Source organism: Sus scrofa, chromosome 6 (genome assembly GCF_054392235.1).
Source record: "Sus scrofa isolate SSC_HxYL_T2T_F1_AM1 chromosome 6, Sscrofa_HxYL_maternal_Yorkshire_Landrace_v2.0, whole genome shotgun sequence".
NCBI classification, from domain to species: Eukaryota; Metazoa; Chordata; class Mammalia; order Artiodactyla; family Suidae; genus Sus; species Sus scrofa.
Genome location: NC_139388.1, coordinates 18162399 through 18183852, shown reverse-complemented (window position 1 = coordinate 18183852; position 21454 = coordinate 18162399). Strand labels below are relative to the sequence as shown.

The following is a 21454-nucleotide window of genomic DNA, read 5'->3' as shown; positions in this document are numbered from 1 at the left end:
TATGAGCTGTGGTGCAGGTTGAAGACATGGCTCGGATCCAGCGTTGCTGTGGCTGTGGTGTAGGCCAGCAGCTGTAGCTCTGATTCGACCCCTAGCCTGGGAACCTCCATATGCCATGAGTGTGGCCTTAAAAAAGCCAAAAAAAGCTAAAAAAAAAAAAGAAAAAAAAATCTATAAAGCTGCCATTTAGGTACACATATCCTTATTGTTGCCTACTGTCTTTCAGTCCTTGTTCACTTGTTCATATACTCTTGTTTTTTGCACTTATGATTATAGAGACACTTTTTGCATTTTGAAAAGCTACTTGTTTTTAAATTTAGGTCCTTTAGGTTTCCATGTAAGAATACACTACTGAATAATAATAATAAAAGTTCATAGAATAAGTGTCCCTTTCATTTGTCATAGAATAAAAGAACTTTAAGAACTGAAGGGAATTTTTTAATCCCCCCTCCTTTTTTTTCCCGCACATAAGTTCCTGGGCCAGCAATTGAACCTTAGCTATGGCATTGACCTGAGCCGCAATAGTGAAAACACCAAATTCTTAACTGCTAGGCCACCAGGGAACTCCATAACAATAGGTCTGATGGAGTGCTTTCAAACCATTACATTTTTATATTTAGGATTGCATTTATGCTATCGGATCTTTGTGACAAACTCAGTTCTAGTAAAGCTTCAATTTTTCAACACTTCATCAATAACAGTAACCATTACCAGGAACATTTTTGTGACAGTATGACACTTTACAAAGCACTTGCCCTGATTTTAGTTCCTTTTCTCTTTATAATAATTCTGTGAATGACAGAGGTACTATTTTAAACCCATTTCGCAGAGGAGGGGATTTAGGCTTCTGAGTGATGAAAAGATTATGCATTTAGTAAGTGGCAAAGGGGAAGCTCAAAATGAGCTATTCTGCGTTTCCACTTGCACTAGTACTTTTTGAGCTCCACCAAATCAAATGAAGCCAGCCGTTTTTCAGTTTAGAGTAGAAAAAGTTAATTAATGCGCCAAACTTTCTCAGTTATACATTTTTCTCTGATGCATATTTCTTAAATGGATACCTCCTGCTTGTCTGCCCTAGATGCTGGCATAGGATGGTTTCTGCTGGAGCATGAAGTTACGTGTTTTGTGATTTTTAACTTTCCAACTATCAGCATTTCTGTGGTGTTTTGCAGAGAGCTCAGATTTCCAGGTGTTGAGCCATGGGGATATAGTTTAAAATTGTTGCATTATGTTATGCTGAGTAAGCCCTGGAATCTGCTAGCGAAACACATTTTAGGTCCCAAAATAACAGTGAAGAGCTACTCTGGACTTGGCTCACTCTTTCCCATTTCACACATTTTTTCTTCCTTACTTCTCATCATAGTAAAACCTATTGAGGGGTATATCCAAGGGAAATAATCAAGAAAAGGTTATAAACACAGGTGAGCTACAAGGATGTTCATTGCAGTGGTGTTTACAAAGATTTTCAAAAGAAAATAAAATGACAAAAATAGGTGATTGGCTATTAAGATATCCTATAGTGACGGACTCCTCTGCCATTGAACATGATTAAGTATATTTAGGAACGGAGTTCCGGTTGTGGCTCAGTGGTTAACGAATCCGACTAGGAACCATGAGGTTGTGGGTTTGCTCCCTGGCCTCGCTCAGTGGGTTAAGGATCCGGCATTGCCGTGAGCTGTGGTGTAGGTCGCAGATGCGGCTTGGATCTGGCGTTGCTGTGGCTCTGACATAGGCTGGTGGCTACGGCTCCAATTGGACCCCTGGCCTGGGAACCTCCATATGCTGCGGGACTGGCCCTAGAAAAGGCAAAAGGACAAAACAAACAAACAAAAATGCATCAATGATACTGATCTGGCACATCCCAGAGAGCTGAGAAGCAAGTTGGCTGTGGGGAATGATGAGAATCAATCTGAGCTATCTGTAGAAGCCCCAAAAGGCTCAGGAGTAGTGGCATCAATTATCTTTGGAAGTGAATGCAAAAGGAGGGGAAAAAAAAAAAAGAATATTTAGGGAGTTTGGAGTTCCTATTGTGGTACAGCGGAAATGAATCTGACTAGTGACCAAGAGGATGCGAGTTTGATCCCTGGCCTTGCTCAGTGGGTTAAGGATCCAGCGTTGCCATGAGCTGTTGTGTAGGTCACAGATGCAGCTTGGATTTGGTGTTGCTATGACTGTGGTGTAAGCCAGTAGCTACATCTGCGATTCAACTCCTAGTCTGGGAATCTCCATATGTCTTGGGTGCCCTAAAAGGACAAAAAAAAAAGGGGGGGGGACAAAAAAAAGAAAACTTAGGGAGTTCCCTTGTGGTACTGCAAGTTAAGGACCCGGCATCACTGTAGCAGCTCTGGTAGTTGCTGTGGTATGGGTTTGATCCCTGGCCCAGGAAGTTCCACATGCTGTGGGTGTGGCCCCCCAAAAAAGAATATTTATTGATGTGTACTGATGTTCACAGTTACATCAAGAAGGCAGAAGAGCACAGAGAACTATATTCAGTCTCTTGGGATAGATCATGATGGAAAGTAATATTAAAAAAAATGTATAGGAGTTCCCATCGTGCTTCAGCGGAAACAAATCTGACTAGTATCCATGAGGACACAGGTTCGGTCCCTGGCCTTGCTCTGTGGGTTAAGGATCCAGCGTTGCCATGAACTGTGGTGTAGGTCACAGATGTGGCTCGGATCCCGAGTTGCTGTGTCTCCGGCGCAGGCTGGCAGCTACAGCTCCCATTTGACCCCTAGCCTGGGAACCTCCATATGTCGCAGGTGCGGCCCTAAAAGGACCAAAAAAAGAAGGTGTGTGTGTGTGTGTGTGTGTGTGTGGGTGTGTGTGTGTGGGTGTGTGTGTATAACTGAATCACTTTGCTGTGCAGCAGAAGTTGGCCCAACATTATACATCAGCTATACTTTAATAATAAAAAAAGGCAGGCTGATAGTATACACAGTGTAGCCAGTGTTTGCATGTGTGATGCAAATATACATAGAAAACTTTCAGGAAGATATATACTAAGTGCTTTTCTCTATGTGTTGGTTTAGAAGTTTTGGACTAATTGTTATTTAGTAACTTTTTTTTCTTTTTCTTTTTCGGCTATCCCGAGGCATATGGAATTCCCAGGCCAGGGATCAGATCCAAGCCACAGTCGTTACCTATGCTGCAATGGAGGCAACACCCTATCCTGAATCCACGGTGCCTGGCCAGGGATTGATCCTGCATCCCAAAGACTCTGCTGATCCCATAGCGCCACAGCGGGAATTCTTATTAACTCCTTGTTTATATTTTCTGCTATCATTTTTTATTTATATTACTTTTGCAGTATATAACCCCAATATAACTTTTTTTTTGCCTTTTCTAGGGCCGCACCCACGGTATATGGAGGTTCCCAGGCTAGGGGGTCTAATCGGAGCTGTAGCTGCCGGCCTACACCACAGCCACAGCAGTGTGGGATCCAATCCGCGTCTGCAACCTACACCACAGCTCACGGCAATGCTAGATCCTTAACCTGAGCGAGGCCAGGGATCGAACCCGCAACTTCGTGGTTCCTAGTCGGATTGTTAACCACTGAGCACGACAGGAACTCCCCATATAACTTATTTTTGATTAAAAAAAAAAAACCTAGTCAGGGCTCTGTAAGTCATTGGTATTTACCTACTGTGTCCTGTCTATTTAGAGAGCAAAAGAAGAGGAAATGGCTATGTACAGAATTTGATTTAGACATAAGAATTTCCAGAAGATAAGAACTTTAAACTGTTAACATGATAAGGGGTCTAGGTAAAACACTTAGGTGAAGGGAGGTGTTGGGATGCCGACTCCTGAGGCTGACTTGGATGTACAATGGCGGAAAGGATTTAGAGACGGAAAATCAAAGGCTTTCTAAGGCTGGCTTCCTGGGATACAAATTGCCTTGGTAATGACTCTGAGATGCAGTCGGTTAACAAGTATGCATTGAGGACAGGAGTTCTGAGGAGAGAAAAGAAATAGAAATTCAGATTTCAATTATTCATTCATTCATCCATTGCTCAGCCATTATCGATTGCTCACTATAAATCCAGCATTGTGCTAAGTGTTGGGCTCTGTCCTTTACAAGTTTACAATTTAGTTGGAGAGATAAAAGATGAGGCTATAAATCATTTGAGAAGTACCGGATCCTAGAAGGAAAAACTAGGGAATTTAGTGCAATTAAAGAAGGCATCTGGATAGTTGAGATTAGTGAGAATGGGCTTACTGAAAATTGAAATTTTAAAGTTTAAGGAAGTTTCAGGGGAGAGGAAATAAAGAGTTTTTTCACTAAGTGTGACATCTCACATGCAACTGTGTGGTCTTTTCATTTTTTTGAGATGAACTCTACTTCTCCAAAATGGGAGATCTGAAAAATGTACTCTTTTGCCACAAAATATTTGGCCCTTTTCCATTAAGAAAGGATAAGGTAAAGCAAAATAGAAGATGAGAATCACAGAATTTCAGAGAGGAAGATTACCTTTGCTGGTATGCCGTCTGTGGCAGATGCTGTAATTGCCTCACCTAGCATCTATTCCTTCCCCCCTCCCTTGCCAGCTGACCCCCCAATTGTGTTCAGAGCATCCATGTAGCCATCTAATGTACCTACACATTTCCTAGCCTTCTTTTCAGATGGGATGACCATATGACACTGTCACAGTATCCTGGCCAATAATATCAGTGGAAGCCACTCTGCATGTCTTCCAGGAACCAGAGTTGTTCCTTTCGCTCTTTGCTCTTCTATTTTCCTTTCACCTAGAATGCAAGCAACATGCTTAGAGGTGACAGCTCTCTTGCAAGCATGAGAATAAGGGCCCCACTCTTTAAACTCTGGCAGAGGGGAAAGCCTGTGTGCCTGATGTCAACATCATGGGGCTGCGAGACTAGCCCTGGACTGCCTGATCCAGGCTCTCTGCGTGAGAACAATACAACCGGTAAGCCGCTGGTGTTTGTTACTAGCAGCCAAACACAATGCTTGCCTGATAAATAATCTAACTCACTTATTTCACAGAGAGGAGACAAAGGCCCAAGAAAGTTCTACAACCGGGGCAGATGGTATCAAGTTAAGACTTTCTCACTTTGAAGTGCCTGAAAACCCAATCTCAAACCTCTTCAGAGAAAAAAAAAAGCCGGGGGTGGGGGGGGAATTATCATTTCAGATCATTGAAGTCAGGTCTGGCTTTCTCCACGCACTCAAATGTTTTTTTTTTTTTGTTTTTTTTCAAGTTCTGTTTTTTCTCTCTCTCCAACTCTTGGCAGTGCCTCCTCTGCTCCCTCCATTTCAGACAGGCTCTTTCCTCTTTGTGGCAAGGTAATGCCAGCCACTTCAGCCTTACCCCACCCAGGATTAAGACCAGAGGGAAAGCAAAAACTCCTCCCTGGAGGAAAATCACACCACTCAGAAGAACTGTTTCTGCCTGCTAGGCCTTGCAAAAGTGGACACCCTCTGCTGAGTATACGCTTAGATCTGGAACTCAGAGGACGCCTGCTTCCAAGTCTGTTCCCTGTCCACTTCATCAAATAACCTCTGAGAGATTTAACATACCAGAATTCTGTATCTGCCAGAGATTTCCTTAGGTCATGTGATTACATGCTCATTGGGGAGCTTTTGACCACTAAGATGTGTGAAGATGGTGGAGAAAATGCCACGTCTGTCTAGAAGCAAGTAGAACTCTAAAGATGGCCCCAGCTCTGAAGGTGGAGTCAGATTCAGCACTTATCACTCATGAGCTATAACAGATTACATCTTTCTCTGCTCTGGAGGGAAATCTACTGGATCAATTCTCTGTAGTTTTTTTCTTTCATTCTCTCATCTCTTTCTCTTCCTGAATTTCCCACGTTTTCATATTTCTTTTGCACCCGAAAAACACTTTTTTCTTTTCCTCTTTTTAGGGCTGCACCTGTAGCATATGGAAGTTCCCAGGCTAGGGGTTGAATAGGAGCTGCAGCTTCCGGCCCACGCCACAGCCACAGCCACACAGGATCTGAGCAGCATCTGTGACCTACACCACAGCTCAGGGCAACACACCAGATCCCTTAACCCACTGAGCAAGGCCAGGGCGCGAATCCACATCCTCATGGATACCAGTCAGGTTGGTAACTCTCTGAGCCACAATGGGAAGTCCCAAAGACACGTATTTAATAACTATAAAGGGCAGGCAATCCACTTGTTCCTTATGGCTCCAGTTCAGTCATCCAGGGCTAAGTTCAGCATTCCCTCAGCCTGCCTTTTAAATGCTTACATCCTTGGTCTGAGCCTTACAGAGTAAACCTTAGATCTGTTATTACCCAAGTCTTCCATGAATGGAAGGTTTGCAAAATGATCCCCTTTAAAGACATTGTGACTGCTTTTTATTTCTACGAGCCTTTTTTTTTTTCTTTCTTTTTTCAGAATTGTTGGCCTTTAGGATTCTTGAAATTCTTCCACGTTAACTATGAAAGTAAGCATTTAAAGGCTTAAATGTTAATGCTCCAGTATGTTTAGAGTGAAAATTGGGAATGCAAGCTCCTGTAGATTTGTTTCTTATCAATTTACTCCCTTGCTGAGTTTCAACAGGTTGTGTTTACTGGGATTTCCTACTTGTAAGAAGTAAACCTAGGATAATTTCTTTTCTGGTTAGAGTTGTCGTTGCTCCCATTAACCAATATAAAGTCTCTGGGGTAATTCATGTTGAGAGGTATTTGCTTCTCCCTTAAATATATTTTTTGGTAAGTTAAGCTCTTGGATTCCAGGGATGAGGAGAATATTGGTGGATAATAACCTTTGTCCCATCATCACCTTTTCTTTAACCTTCTGGCTTTTCTCTTTCCCATGCTCAACATTTAAGCAATTTTGTGTTCTTTTGGTTCTACTTCCATGATACGTACCAAATCATCCTTGCCAATTTTTTTCGGACTTTTCAGGGCCTCATTCACTCTTGGCTAGGTTCCCTTTCCAGGCTTAGCTGCCAGTTTAATCACCACACTGCTGCCTCTGTTACCCACCCCCACTTTTTTTTTCTTCTTAGGGCCGCATATGCGGCGTGTGGAAGTTCCCAGGAGAGGAATCCAATCAGAGTTGCAGCTGCTGGCTTACTTCTCAGCCGCAGGAATTCGGATCTAAGCTGTGTCTGTGACCTACACCACAGCTCACGGCAATGGCAACGCTGGATCCTTAACCCACTGAGTGGGGCCAGGGATTAAATCCTCATCCTCGTACTAGTCAGGTTTGTTACCTCTGAGCCACAAAGGAAGCTCCCCTGTTACTTTCTTAAAATACAGTTCCAGGCAGGTCATTTCTGTCCTCAAAAATCTTCACTGGTTCCCCAGTGCCTGTAGGATAAAGAACAAAATCTTTAGCATGATGTTTAAAGCCTTTCACCTTTGCCCTTTTCTTTTTTAGTTTTCCCTTTCATTCTATCCATCTCTGTACCCAGCATCAAATTCCTAATACAATAGCTACAAATGGCTTATTAGAGAGTTTGTTTCATTCTGTCCTGGTGCTAAATTATGTGCCCACAGTCAGTTATAAGTTATTTAAGGCAAGAATGTGTTTTCTTTCTTTTGATCTTAGACACTGTACAACCAAGTGTTTGAAATATTTTAGGGAGACACTAGTGAGATGTAATTCACTGTGTTAATTGATATACCAACAGTCTGAACAAAATGCTTTGGGAACCCAGAGGGGAAAAAAATTAATATTGCTTGGAAGGGTTCAGGATGAATTCACAGATGAACTAATATCTGAGTTAGAATTTGAAGAATAAATAGGGTTTTTGCAGGTAGAGAAACTGAGCGAATAAATGGATTCTAACACCTGTGGGTAGATCCCTTATCGCCTCCCATGTTTGGAGAAAAGTCTATACTCAGCTGAAACAAATGCTTTCCAGCTGGAATATGTTATTTCTAAAGTCAGTCTAGTTTACCCAATAACTCAAGTTAGCCCTTCACTTCTGGGACTTAGTTGTGGATGACTAATTCAACCCGTTTATCATTGCATCCCTAACCTAAGTATTAAGCCATAATCCTTAGCAAAGCTGAAAGAAAAAAAAAAAGTAAAAAGACACTCAATTTCTTTGACCATCCACTGACAAAGTCCAATGAAGTCCAGGTATTTCTTGGACTGTTTGAATCAACACATAATAGCTGTGAAGCATCACAGTGTAAACACTTGTGTGTCAGAACTTTGCCCTGCACTTATCTAGCCTCTTTTAACCATTTTAGATATTAGGGTTGAAGTAAAGAGATAGCAGCTCTGGGGGATAGTAGGTGGAGAGCAAAGACAGATGTAGTAGGTGGCATTCTTTCCTCTTCCCCTCTATCAACTAAGAAAGCAGAAGGGTAATGTATTTCTAGGTAGCTGTACAGAACTCTAACTTGGCACCTGTCCTAATATGAGTTTGTTTACAAATCATCTCCCTCATCAAGCTGAGAGTAAGCTTCTCATATTCATCTTTATAGAAACCTTTGTGTTTCTTGAACACAGCATAGTTCCTGGAGCCCACTCATGGAAAGAAGGAAGATGAATCTGCTTTGTATCAAGGAATGGTTTTTCATCTTTTCTGAGATATGGGTTTTTTTGTTGTTGTTGTTTGTTTTTTTCTTTAGAAATCTTCATCCCAAAGAAAGCGATGCATGGAGGTGCACACTTGCAAAAATCTGTATACAAGTTTAGCAAGATCACAGATGTCTTGAAGCAAACCCATGGACCTCATGTTAAAACTCCATGAGTTAAAAGAGAGGGTAATAGGAAATTGTAAAGCCATTTCTAATTTGTACTCTTGGTTAAACTAATGTCACAGCTGAGGTGGGGCTACTAGACTGAATAAATATTATAATTAAAAAAACAAAAAAACGGAGTTCCTGTTGTGGCTCAGCGATAATGATTAGTATCCATGAGGATGCAGGTTTGACCCCTGACCCCACTCATTGGGTTGGGGATCTGGCATTAATGTGAGCTGTGGTGTAGGTCACAGACATGGCTTGGATCCAAGTGTTGCCATGGCTGTGGTGTAGACCAGCAGCCACCGCTCCAATTCGACCCCTAGCTTGGGAATTTCCATATGCCACAGGTGTGGTCCTAAAAAGCAAACAAACAAACTATATATATATATATAATATTATATATGTATATAATTAATTAGATGCGGAAAGAGAGCATCATGGCAAACATAGGTGGTGGTGTCAAAGCCAGTGTGAAAAAGGACGTGTGCAGCTTGAACGAGTCTAACCTACTCTTGGGATGGGATGACTTAGAGGCATCTTCTTTCCTTTCTTGTTTTAGTGGGCTCAGGGGTTTCTATTTTCTCACTAAAATGTCTCCTCCCTAATCCACCCCTTGAATTCCTCTGGCATTTACCTCCTCTCTCTTTTCGAAGTCTTCCCGATTCAAAATGATTGCAATCATTCTAGATCTTGAGAGACTTAAACTTTTCTCTATGAGACCTCAAAAGAAAACTCTCACTCAGACCAGCCAACTCATAAAGTCCCAAAGTACTTTTTCAAGTGAATTAGAAGCTTAATTATAAAATTCAGGCACTTTGAAAGATGTAAGAAGTGAGAGTATTCTAAACCCAATGTTGAAATTAACTAATTTTGCCTTCAGAAATATTTGCTAGAATGTGTCCTAAGGGTGAAAATTGACACATAAACATAATCAAATAAGAATTTGTGTACAGGAATTCTCATTGTGGTCCAGCGGGGAACGAATCCGACTAGGAACCATGGGAGTTTTTGGGTTCGATCCCTGGCCTCGCTCAGTGAGTTAAGGATCCAGGGTTGCCGTGAGCTGTGGTGTAGGTCACAGACTCGGCTCAGATCTGGTGTTGCTGTGGCTCTGGTGTAGGCTGGCAGCTTGTAGCTCTGATTAGACCCCTAGCCTGGGAACCTCCATATGCCACGGGTGTGGCCTTAAAAAGACAAAAAGACCAAAAAAAAAAAAAAAAAAAAGAATGTGTACAATTTCAGCACAAATGCTGTCACTGCTATTTCTCACCACTATCAATTCTCCATTATTATTAAGGAGTGCTCCCAAGGTGGGGCAAAGATAATTTGTGGTCTAAACTTTTTCTTGTCTATGACTTGAATCGCTCTGGAAAATTTTCCTTTCAGGTTTTATATTTGCTTAGCAGGTTCTTTACAGTATACGTGTGACTAAAATTATTTTAACAGCTTTAATTGTATTACAATGACGAAAATTCTGTATATCTTATGACAACACATTCCTCTGTTCTGTATGAGTTTATTTAATTCCCTTTCAGTGGTTGATATTTGAACCTCTTCCATTGAGAGCAGATCCAGCTACACAATTCACTAAGTGCCTAAGCAGGTCCAGGAGGGGTTAACACACCATCAATATAAAAACTGCCCCTCTGTTGTATAATCTACACAACCCTGTAGTTGAATCTGGGTTTCTCGTGAGATTTTAATCAAATAACTAGGGAATGTGATATAACAGTTGAGAAGTAATGTAAAGAAATTCTACAAACTACTAAATCTGCCTTATGTTTTGTTCCATGAACCTTTGTAATTTTCAGTGAGAGGAAATTTCCAATATTATATGCTTAAAGCTTTACTTTTTATTGTGAATAAAGTTTTTTATAAAGGTGTATGTTTTGGTGATAGAGTGGCTTTTAAAATATAATGTGAGGAGTTCCTGTTGTGGCTCAGTGGTTAACGAATCAGACAAGGAACGATGAGGTTTCGGGTTCAATCCCTGGCCTTGCTCAGTGGGTTAAGGATTAGGCGTTGCTGTGAGCTGTGGTGTAGGCTGCAGATGCGGCTCAGATCCCGTGTTGCTGTGTCTGTGGTGTAGGCCGGTGGCTACAGTTCCGATTAGACCCCTAGCCTGGGAACCTCCATATGCTGTGGGAAGTAGCCCTAGAAAAGGCAAAAAGACAAAAATAAATAAATAAAATATAAAGTGAGATTACTTTAAATATCAAATAAAAGGGAAACAATTGAGATATTAATGACCAGAGAAGGAAGTATCACTGGAACTTGAAGTAGCATATACTTCAAGACAACATGGTCAGATAGTTTATTTTCAGTATCCCTGAATATCAGGCAGGTCATACTGTATTTTGTGATAAAAGCAAACACTGTTTACTCCTGAAATTTGTAAATGTTTATTTGTTTGTTTTTTAGGGCCACATGTGCAGCATATGGAAGTTCCCAGGCTAGGGATGGAATCGGAGTTGCAGCTGCTGGCTTACTGCAGAGCCCCAACAACACAGGATCTGAGACTGCCTGTGACCTATGAAGCAGCTCATCCTTAACCCACTAAGCTGGGCCAAGGATCGAACCTGCACCTTCAGGATACTAGTTGGATTTGTTACCGCTGAGCCACAATGGGGACTCCTTATTTGTGCTTTTAGTCGCTGAAAATTTAAGGACAAAGTGAAAATCTAGCTTCCAAGCTATTGTAAAGCATGACCATGAAAACCATTTAAGCAGTTTTTGAAAAAAATATAGCTCTGTAAAAGAACAGGAGAACAGTGGGGTTAGCCACTGACTATTCACATATTTATTTAGATACAATCACTGCTTCATTCAGGGCATGATGGGTTGTGGGCCCTGAGCCCAAGGAATCCCTAGAATTCATAGCCTAGCTGAAGTTGCACTGTGGGGGGACCCCTGATCACTTTGCTCTTACTTAATCGGGAAATCTGAGTAACATAAATAACAGAGCATCAGTACTGGGAAAAAAAAGTCACAAAAGGATAGAGAAGTATTGAGGGAAAGGGGAAGGAAAAGGCCTTGCCGATTCTTGACTTGTTAATTAGGGTCAGGACAGCAGTGGGGGATTTCCTATATTTGAAGTTTGTTGAATGATTACATAGGTCTGGGGAAGAGGTTCTGCCTGTTGCCCCGTTGCAATTTCCTCTCCTCACATTAGGTATTGACTAAGGGGCGGGGGGGCGGAGGGCGGGGGCGGAGGGGGGGGTTGTCTCCAAGAGGTGTTTACCCCTACTCAGATTCAAAAGCCTTTGCCTGTTGGGCAGTGTGGGGTTTGAATCTTCTTCTCTCCAGTGAATGGGACCTGGACCAGCTTTGAAGGGACTTCCCTTGGGACTTGTTACAACAGTGTACAGTGGGGTGATGGAGATTTGAGTAGCTTCCTGTTCTGCTTTGCCATCTTGGGGGGGCTCTGAAAAGCTTTGTTACTTCTGACAGGAAGAAAATGTTCACAGGGTTGGTTATTTACTACACAGAATGCAGTGAAGAGAATTGGGCAACCTATATCAGATGTTCAGATGGAAAGATAGGTAGACTCTGATAATACGAGTTTAAATTCTAGGTCTGTAGGTAAAGCTTTGCACTGGGCCCTCCTTTGCTGAGAGCTTCTCCCTCATCTGAACCATGCCAAGTCCAGGTGAACTGCTCAAATTCCCAGGGGAACGGTTCTATAAATTGTATGTGTTGTGTATATATATATACACTCAGTAAACTAATTTTTGTGGTTTTTATCTTTGTAAAGTAACAAAAACTAAACCAACTCAAAGAGCGTAAAAACGTGGCCCCAGTGGATGCTGTCATTAATATTCCACACAAGATTAAAGTTATTTCCCAGTCAGTATATCCTGCACTCCAATTGATATTTTAATAACTATTAAATTTCTCAGAAGTCTATTAGAGTCAGGAAACGGTCTGCGGTGTAGGTGAGGATTTTCAGTTTTTGCAACGGAAACTTTTGGCCCCAAGAACAGAGTAGCAAAAGCTCAAATGTGTTCTTCCTTCATCCTTGCCTGGTCCAAAGGTAAAAAAAGAAAACCTGATTGGCAGAAGGGTGTTTAGGTTTGCTTTTTTCCCCTCTACAACAGCCACGTGGATTCATGTGATTCAATTTTTAAATCGACTTTCATCTCCCACTCCGAATAAAGCCGGCGATCCCAGCACAATCAGAAAGATGTTTTTTATTTTTTTAACTTTCAGCCTTTAAAGGTTAGGGGAGGGGTGGGGAGAAAGTAGGGGAAGGGCAAAGGTAGGAGGAGAAGGGATTTCAATTAAAAAAACCCGAATAACTCGAGCCTGTCATTTCCTAATTAAGAGTTTGACAGCCGTTTGGCCAACTCAGTTCAGACATTGCTATGAAAACCCCAAAGGGGTGGTGGCTGTGCAAGCAACGAAACTCCATTCCCCTGCGAGCCCCCAAGTCAGCCCACCCCCGGCGTCCCGGCTCTGGGGTCTTTCCCCTACTCCCGCAGACACCTCGGCCCCCCCAGGTCTGTCTCCTCCAGCGCTCAGCTCGGCGTTGGGCCCGCCGCCGCCGGCTCGCCACCACCAGGTCGGTGCAAATACCTTTTCCCTCCCCGGGGCCCCAGGAGCGGACACCTCCCAGCCTTCCTCCCTCCCTGCCGGCGGGGCCCTTTCCCGGCTCGGGAACAGCGGCCCTGGCCGAGGCGGCAGGAAGCGAAGCCCTTGTTGTTGCTGTTCTGGGGCGCACCTCCCCGCCCTCCGGGGGCCGCCTCGGCTCTTCCCTGCTCCGGGGCGCCCCCCTCCGCGCCTGCGCAGTGCCCCCCGGGGGGGCGGGGCTCAGATTCCTGTCAGCGGCGGCGGCGGTGGCGGCGACCGTCAGTTTTCGCTGAGGAGAAGAACGAAACGGACCCGTTGGCTCTCCTCCTCCCTTTCCCCGCCCTGAACCCCCCTCCTGGCTCGCCGGGAATTCGTCTCCGTGGAGTTTCCCCTCCACCTCGCCGCCTTTTCCTCGGCCCTCGGCTCGCTGGAAGTCTCTGCCCTCGAGGAGGAGGCAGCGGCAGCCGCCCTCGCCTGCCGCCCCCGGTTCGGTGCCCGCGGTCCCGGAGAGGAGGTGCCGCCGCCACCGCCGCTCCCCCCCTCCCGCTGCCCTCGGGCCGGGCTGGGTCGAGCTGCGATGCCCTCGGACTTCATCTCATTGCTCAGCGCGGACCTAGACCTGGAGTCGCCCAAGTCCCTGTACTCGCGAGGTGAGTCAGGCTGGGGGCTGGGGCGTGGGGGCGGGGAGGCCCGGCCCGGGGAGCCGGGGGTGGGGGGGTCCCCGTCGGGGGCGGCGTCCGAACCCCGGCCGGGCTGGCCTGTCTTGGGGGCTGGGGAGAGGCCGATGGGGTCGACTGCTGCTGGAAGGGGCCGGGGAGGAGGGCCGGCCCCTCCCCCGCGGAGCCGCCGGCCGCACGGGGCCCAAATGCCGTCGGCCCCCGGGTCTCTGCGGCACCCGGGGCTGAGCGCCCCTCGGCGGGTCGGGCCCTGCCACACTTCTCGAGCGGCCGGCCCTGGCCCTCCCGGCTCGGGGATCACCCCGGACTGGGCCCCGGCCGCGATCGGAGCGCCGCGGCTCCTGCTACCGGGACCATCCTCCCCGGCAAAGTTGCCTCCACACGGGCGGCGTGGCCTGGAGCCGGTTCTGGGCGCAGGGTCACCATTTTCCTCCCTCTCCAGGTTGTTTGTGCGCCGTCGTTCTAACCCCCTCTCCCTCCGGCCTAGTCCACTCCCTCCTCTTGTTGGGACGGCCCCCCTCGACCAGGCGTCCTTCTTTCCTCGTCATCTTATTGCTGGAAAGAACCCGAATTTTCTTTTTTTTTTTTTCCCCTCTCTTCCCACCTTTGTGGCGTTCGAATTACTTACTTCTCCCTCTCTTTTAGAAAGAGAGGGGTGTTCTCTCTGGGTTAGTTTTATTCCTCTCCAGTCCCAGGGGTACCGGCTGAGGCTGTCCTTTGAGAATTTTCTCTTTGGTTGCCTTTCAAGGGCTCGTTGCAGGGAGGGGGCATTGGACAGAGTTCCCCACTTTCAAACTTCTTTGGCTAAGACCTGAAGGGGATTCCCGGGATATAAAATATTAACACTGGAGCTGGTCTCTTCAGGGGTTAAATTCCTATACTGGACACCACAAGAATGTGTTAGAACAGGTTCCCTGTGCGAGAGCCTGCAAACCAAAATGCTCCCACTGCACTCTTCATCACTTTTTAAATCACTGGGAGGGGGCCAAAGACATAGTTGGGCTATTAGCTTTGCATTTCACCATATTAAAAAAAAATGTGTGCCGTTGTGACCCACCTTCTGAGGAAATTCAGTGTTTTCTTCACTTTTCACTTTGCTGTATCCATCCGCTGATTTCCACCTCCTCCAGAAAGGGGGGCTTCAGCTTCTCATAAGTGTATTTAAATCGCTTAAGTGAATCAGAGTGAGATGGTTTACTCTGGAAGGTACTGGACTTTATGTAGACTGAGGATTGAGTTTGTACACAGAGTCCTACTTAGTAACTGTAGCCATTGTCTGTTGCTCTGATGATTTTAATTGGCAGTCATCATCCTTTAGGATTTTTTTCGGGCAACGTTACCTGAAGTAGTTTGTAAATATTGCAGTTTTGAGTCTTATAAGGAAGGAAGAGAAGATATCAGAGGTGATTCTTAGAGGAGGGCTAATGTGGTACAATTGGGTGCTAAAAATAGTCAAGACATTAACACCATTTGTGCAGTAATCATCAGATAATTTTCCATGAAACAAGTGGTTTATGAAAATCTAAGTTTAGCATAGAGACTGGTGTAGAGGCAATTTAGCCTTCTTTTGCAGATAATATATTCATAAATATGAACTTTAGCTCTTAAAAATACATGGCAGTTATATAAAAGATGTATGCTATCCTTGGCTTTTTTTTTTTTAATCATTCAGCATAAAAAGTACTTAATGCTTTTTGTGTTTTTCAGATTCTCTGAAGTTACACCCATCACAGAATTTTCATAGAGCTGGACTATTGGAAGGTCAGCAAAGTGCCATTTTAAAGCTTATTGTGTGGGCATGCAAAGGCTTTCTCTGAAATGGGAGTTTAAATGAGAAAGTGTGAAACTTTGCAAACTCATACAATGTAGTTTTCTCTTAAAGAGCCTGATCCTTCTTTTAGAGCAGCTGAGTGTTTCAGTGGATTTTGTTGCTGTGTTTGATGTCCTAATTAGCTATTGTATCTGTTTTAAGAAGTCTTGAAAAAAAAAGCTCCCATGAAGTCATTAAAAATTATGTGTTGGGTGTTTTACTTTAGAATTCCTATCTTGATTCTAGTTTTTTACAAAACAAACTGAATATTAAAAGGCTCAAACATTAAGATCACGAATATAATAGAGTGACACCAAACACATATTTAGTTTAAAAAGTCAGAATTTAGAACTTTTTTGTGCTGAGCATTTCAGAATAGCATATTAATTATTTATTACAGAAGCATTGATGTCATTACTACTGCATTATTTTTAAGGATAAGGAGAGCCAAGTAATAAAGATGATGATTGAGCTGTGATCAGGGAAGGGGTTTTAGAAAGTTCTGGAAATGTTAATAAAATGTGTAGGATAATTTAAACAGCTGACAGGACTTTAGAAAGCTTTATTTTGTGTTATTTTTAGTATTTAAAGACAAAAAAAGGCTATTTGTGTTGTTTTGGTGGTTTTTGAAGTGATTTCACATACGTTATCCTTGAATCTTATAATCCTGGGAATTGGACAGCCAGGATATTAATTTCCCTATTATAAAGATGAGTAACCTGAGCTAAAATTAAGAGACTTAGAGGGGGGAAAGTCATACAGTTGCAGAAACAATGCTTTTGTGTTGTAGTTGGTGCTCTTTACCCAAAGCCAAGCTGCCACTGTAAAATATATTTGTAACCAGTAACTTAAACATTTTATGTTTCACTTAAAAAGACCCTAAACATATAAATTTGACTTGAGTGTAGGCATTTGCCTCCTATGTGGTAGCCTGGTATAGCAAGGGAAAAAGTGGGTTTTGTAGTTAAGCTTTAAGTTTGAATACCGATTTAGCTACTTATTAGCTCTGTGACCTTGGGCAAGTGATTTTACTTCTTTAAAATTTAATATTCTTTTCTAAAAATGTGTATAATCTCTTAAATTTAGTGAGCTAATGTGTATGAAAATGCTGGTATCTAGCTTAATGAGTACTGGGGCTTGTTTTCCTCTACTATCTGCTAAATTGTGTTAACTGTAATTTCAAGCATAAAAATTTTCTCAAATTAATTGTTGATTATATTTATACTTAAAAAATCCACAGATATATATTAATGTGAAAATCAACTACAATTGGAGGTGAAGAATTTTTAGAAGTGTTTCTTAGTGAAGGAGATTTGTTGTTTTTATTTATATTGTTCATTTTGTGACCGTGTTGTAGAGTCATATGTGTCTGTACAAAAACTCGTCCATTTTCTCGGCAACAAGTCAGAGTGTCATAATTCTAGAGATTATCAGGCAGGAGAAAGATAAGGAAGAAAAGAGTGTTAATTATTTAAGCAAATATTTTTAACAAGTTGATGGAAAAGCAAACATCCACTTAATATGTATGTTTACATTTTTATGCTTAAATACTAATTTTTCATTTTGGTTGAGAGAATCTTCAATTATTTAAAGAAAAACCTCCCTATACAGATTTTATATAAATTGTAAAATGTGCATCAAGTATATCATCCTTTTATGTCTTTGATACGAGGTATCATAAGAAAGTCATTTGCTTGTATAGTGAGGGAATTTAATCTATGAACTTTATTTTCAACCTTTTGTTATTGTGTATTCATTATAAAGAATACACAAAAGTGGAGAGAATAAAATGATGAACCCATCACCAAACTTTTAACAGTTATCAATGTATGTCTAATCTTGTTTCTTTTATCCTGGCTCCTTCTCCAAACTGTATTATTTTAAAGCAAGTTATCAGATTTCATAATCATTTCATGTATAAATACTTCTGTATTATAGTAATAGTTCTTAAATTACTTTTAAAAATACCCCATTTTATTCCAAGAATGCATATTCTAATTTATTTTAGGAAGATGTGGTACAGCAGGAGGCTACTACTTCTAGCATATAGGAGCAATTTATGCTAAAATTGTAGGTTGCGTGGTCAGACTTGGGTTCAAATCCTTGTTGGACATTTGTATGTGACCTCAGCTTAGTCAAACTTTTTGTCCTGCAGTTTTCTCATCTTTAAATAGGGGCAATAATAGTATCTTCATCAGAGGTGTTACAAAGATTATTTGAGGGAAATTCATGTAAAGCGTTTAACCTAGCACATAGTAAGTGCTCAATAAAACTTAGCTAAATTGTAAAAATTTAAACAACATATAGTTCTTATTATGTGCCAAGAATTTTACAAATAGGAACTCACCGAACTCTCATAATGACCCTTTGAGACAGTTATTATTATCCCATTTCACAGGTGAGGAAGCTGAGGAAGCTAAGGAAGCATAGGGAGTTTCAGTAACTTATCCAGATTCACAAAGCTGGTAAGTTGTAGAGTCAAGATCTCCACTCAGGTAGTCTCACTTTAAAGTCTCTGCTCTTAAGTATTGTGCTGTACTGACTCCCTAGATGTCTAATATGAAGTATTGTCCAGTAGTGTTTATGTATGTATGCTTTACAACAGTAGTCTAGATTTCTATCTGATAGTTAAAAACTCAGCCCACAGTACAGGGAATTTAATTATCATATAATTTGTTAGTTTTTTTTTTTTAATATAACATGAATTTTACAAATTAAAGTTCTTTTTTTTTTTTAGGAAAACAAGGTTGGAAAATCTGCAGTTGGGTATTCAGCTTTAGAAATAGATTCAATACCCTTTTACCATTCATTTTATTTGATATCTTACATATAAATGCTGTTCCTTCCTTCCATTCCCTCTCCCCCTTTTTAAGAATATGAAGTTGTTTCTTTTTGCTTGTTTGTTTTTCCTTGAGGTATAGTTATCATGTAACATTATATTAGTTTCAAGTTCACAATGTAATGATTTTATATTTATATATATTGGGAAATGATCACCATATGAAGTCTAGTTTATATCCATCACCCTCTGTAGTTGTGCCACTACCTTTTTATTTAATGTAATTGCCTGACAGTGGGAAAAAAGGTCAAGCTACTTAATGCAATAATACATAGTCATTAACATAATGTTTCTGATGGTCCCATAATTACACGTGAAACTCTTAATATATAAATAAATCTTTTAAATTTTTTTCCAACAATAGAATTTTATTGCTTATTACAGTAAGAGAATAGAAATTCCTATTTAATCAGATGGTTCTTGGTCTGCTCTTAATTCACTCTTGACTCTATTGTAACTATTCCAGGAGTCACCTGAAACTTGAAAATGGTAGTACAGAAAAACATTTTTTATTGCGATCAATATTATGTATAAAAATAGGAGTTCCCTGGTAGCCTAGTGGTTAGGACTTGGCACTTTTACCACTGCAGACCAGGTTCAGTCCCTGGTTTGGGAACTGAGATCCAACATCAAGCTGCTTCATGCCACGGCCAAATAAAATAAAATAAAAGGAGCCATTTTTTATTAGAAAAGGTTGACTCATCCGATTATTTTCTATTAAGTGTAATAGGCAATTAGAAAAAATAAAGATGAAATTGTTCTGGGCTGTTAGTTGGGCCTGATTATATGGTGTCAGAGGATAATTCTTTTAACTTTAGAGAGGTGAAAGGTGTTTTTCAGTAGAAATGTTGCTATTAACTTACGCTTTTTTTTAAGTTTTATTGGAGTATAATTAACTTACAATGTTGTATTAGTTTCAGATGTACAGCTGAGTGAATCAGTCATACATATACATATATCGATTCTTTTTTACCCATATAGATTATTGAGTAGATTTACCTCTGCTATGCAGTAGGTTCTTGTTAACTATATATTCTATACAGTAGTGTGTATATGTTATTTGCATCCTCCTAATTCCTTCCTCTCTGCTGCAGTTTCCCCTCTGGTAACCATAAGTTTGGTTTTGAAATCTGTGAATTTGTTTCTGTTTTATAAATAGGTTCTTTTGTATCATTTTGTTTTTAGAGTCCACATATACGTGATATATGGTATTTGTTTTTCACTTACTTCTCTTACTGTGATAATCTCTAGTTCCATCTGTGTTGCTGGAAAGTGGCATTATTTTGTTCCTTTTTTGGCTGAATAATATTCCATTGTATATATGTACCACATCTTTATCCATTCCTGTTGATGGACATTTAGGTTGCTTCCGGTTCTTGTCTATTTTTTGTTGCTAAGATTTCATATGAAGTTACAGAAAAGAAATTAACATGTCTTTTGTCTGCTGTTGTCTTAATAAAAATCAATGTTAAAAAAACTAACTTGGAGTGGGTGTTCCTGTTGTGGCTCAGCAGTAACGGACCTGACTAGTATCCATGAAGATGTGGGTTCGATCCCTGTGGCTCACTGGGTTAAGGATCCAGTGTTGTCTTGAGCTGTAGTGTAGGTTGCAGACACGACTCAAATCCCTTGTTGCTGTGGCTGGAGCATAGGTTGGCACCTGCAGCTCTGATTCATCCCCTAGCCTGGGAACATCCATATGCCACAGGTGTGGCCCTAGAAAGCAAAAAAAAAGAAAAAAAAAAAGAAAAAAAAAGAAAACCTCCAAAGCCCCTGAAAACTAAGAAAGTATAGCATACTAATTATAAGCATGCATTTGAATGAAAAGGTAGAAATATTCTTTATGGATTAACTGTAGATGATGATTTCAGCTTCAGCTTCCAAATACAAATAAAACCTGATGTTGTGATGAAGGAGCTATATTTTCGATGATTTGAACTAAAGATGTGATACATGAGATTTTTTCAGTTACTTTCATATGTTCTTAACTCTTAAAATAGATTTTTTTCTCTTGCTTTTTTTAAAAGTTTTATTGAAGTGTAGTTAATTCACAAGGCCATGTTTTTCCTCTTTCTTTTATTTTTAATTCTTATTTGATAAGTAGGTAATGATTATTACTGCTGGCCAGCCATGAATCCTTATATCTCCTTTCCTATTCAGAGACATTATTATTAGTCCTTTAGTAAATTTGGTACTTGATTTTGAAAGAGACAGGAACAGAAAAGTTACTAATAAATAGTGAGCCAAGATGTTGTTTACTCTTATCTTTATAAATTTAGTTTTACCTTTTTTTTTTTTTTTTTTTAGGGAGAGGGGGCCATACCCATGACATGCAGAAGTTCCAGGGCCAGGGATCAGTCTTACACTACAGCAGTGACCTGAGCCATAGCTGTGATGACACTGGTTCCTTAACCCACTGAGCCACCAGGGAACTCCCAATTTAGTTTTAGTTTAAAAAAATCTATGTGAAGCAGTCTTTGTAGGACATGTCAAAAGAAACAGTGTTGGCAAAGAGAAGAAAGAATAATAAATTCCATGTTAGTAATAATTGAAAGCATTTTTGAGCAATATGTGTATACCAGCATTTTATAGATAATTTTTCACATTTATCAGTAGTGAAAATGTCACGTACTATTGGTATCCTTATTTCATAAATGAGCAAACTGAGGTACAGAGGGATTCACTAATTTTCCTGAGGTCACTTAGCTAGTGGAGGAGGCTGGAATTCGAAACTTCACTGTTTTAACCCCAGAGTTTTGAATTTATACTGAGTCTCTTATAGTACAAACATGTGATAATTGGCACTTACACTTCAGTCCCTAATAAAGGATTACACCACTGCTTAGATGATGTAAAGAGTGCTTT

General features: G+C 41.3%; 1 protein-coding gene and 2 long non-coding RNA genes across 28 annotated transcripts in view; 2 read left to right on the top strand and 1 right to left on the bottom strand.

Annotated features, from left to right (window-relative positions):
• LOC110260921 (uncharacterized) overlaps window positions 1–170 on the top strand; it is a 70815-nt gene extending 70645 nt beyond the window's left edge. The window contains exon 7 of the long non-coding RNA XR_014805584.1: window positions 96–170. This is a non-coding gene — a long non-coding RNA (uncharacterized LOC110260921). The remainder of the gene's footprint in view (window positions 1–95) is intronic.
• Window positions 171–6369: 6199 nt separating this feature from the next.
• Window positions 6370–15167, bottom strand: LOC102159050 (uncharacterized). Its single transcript, XR_298516.4, has 2 exons — window positions 14998–15167; window positions 6370–7302 (listed from the first exon to the last, which is right to left on the bottom strand). It is a non-coding gene; the product is annotated as an uncharacterized LOC102159050 (long non-coding RNA).
• The window catches only part of NFAT5 (nuclear factor of activated T cells 5), a 126704-nt gene continuing 118755 nt past the window's right edge, over window positions 13506–21454 (top strand). For 15 of the 26 annotated variants that reach the window (XM_084959737.1, XM_084959732.1, XM_084959720.1 and 12 more), the window contains exon 1: window positions 13506–13913. Coding sequence is in view for 6 of the 26 variants with exons in the window: in XM_084959720.1 (XP_084815846.1) it covers window positions 13841–13913 (73 nt within the window). In the remaining 20 variants the exon portion in view is untranslated. Of the gene's footprint in view, window positions 13914–15647; window positions 15702–21454 lie in introns of all 26 variants that reach the window. The other 11 variants (XM_084959730.1, XM_013988501.3, XM_005655768.4 and 8 more) reach the window with 1 other exon arrangement.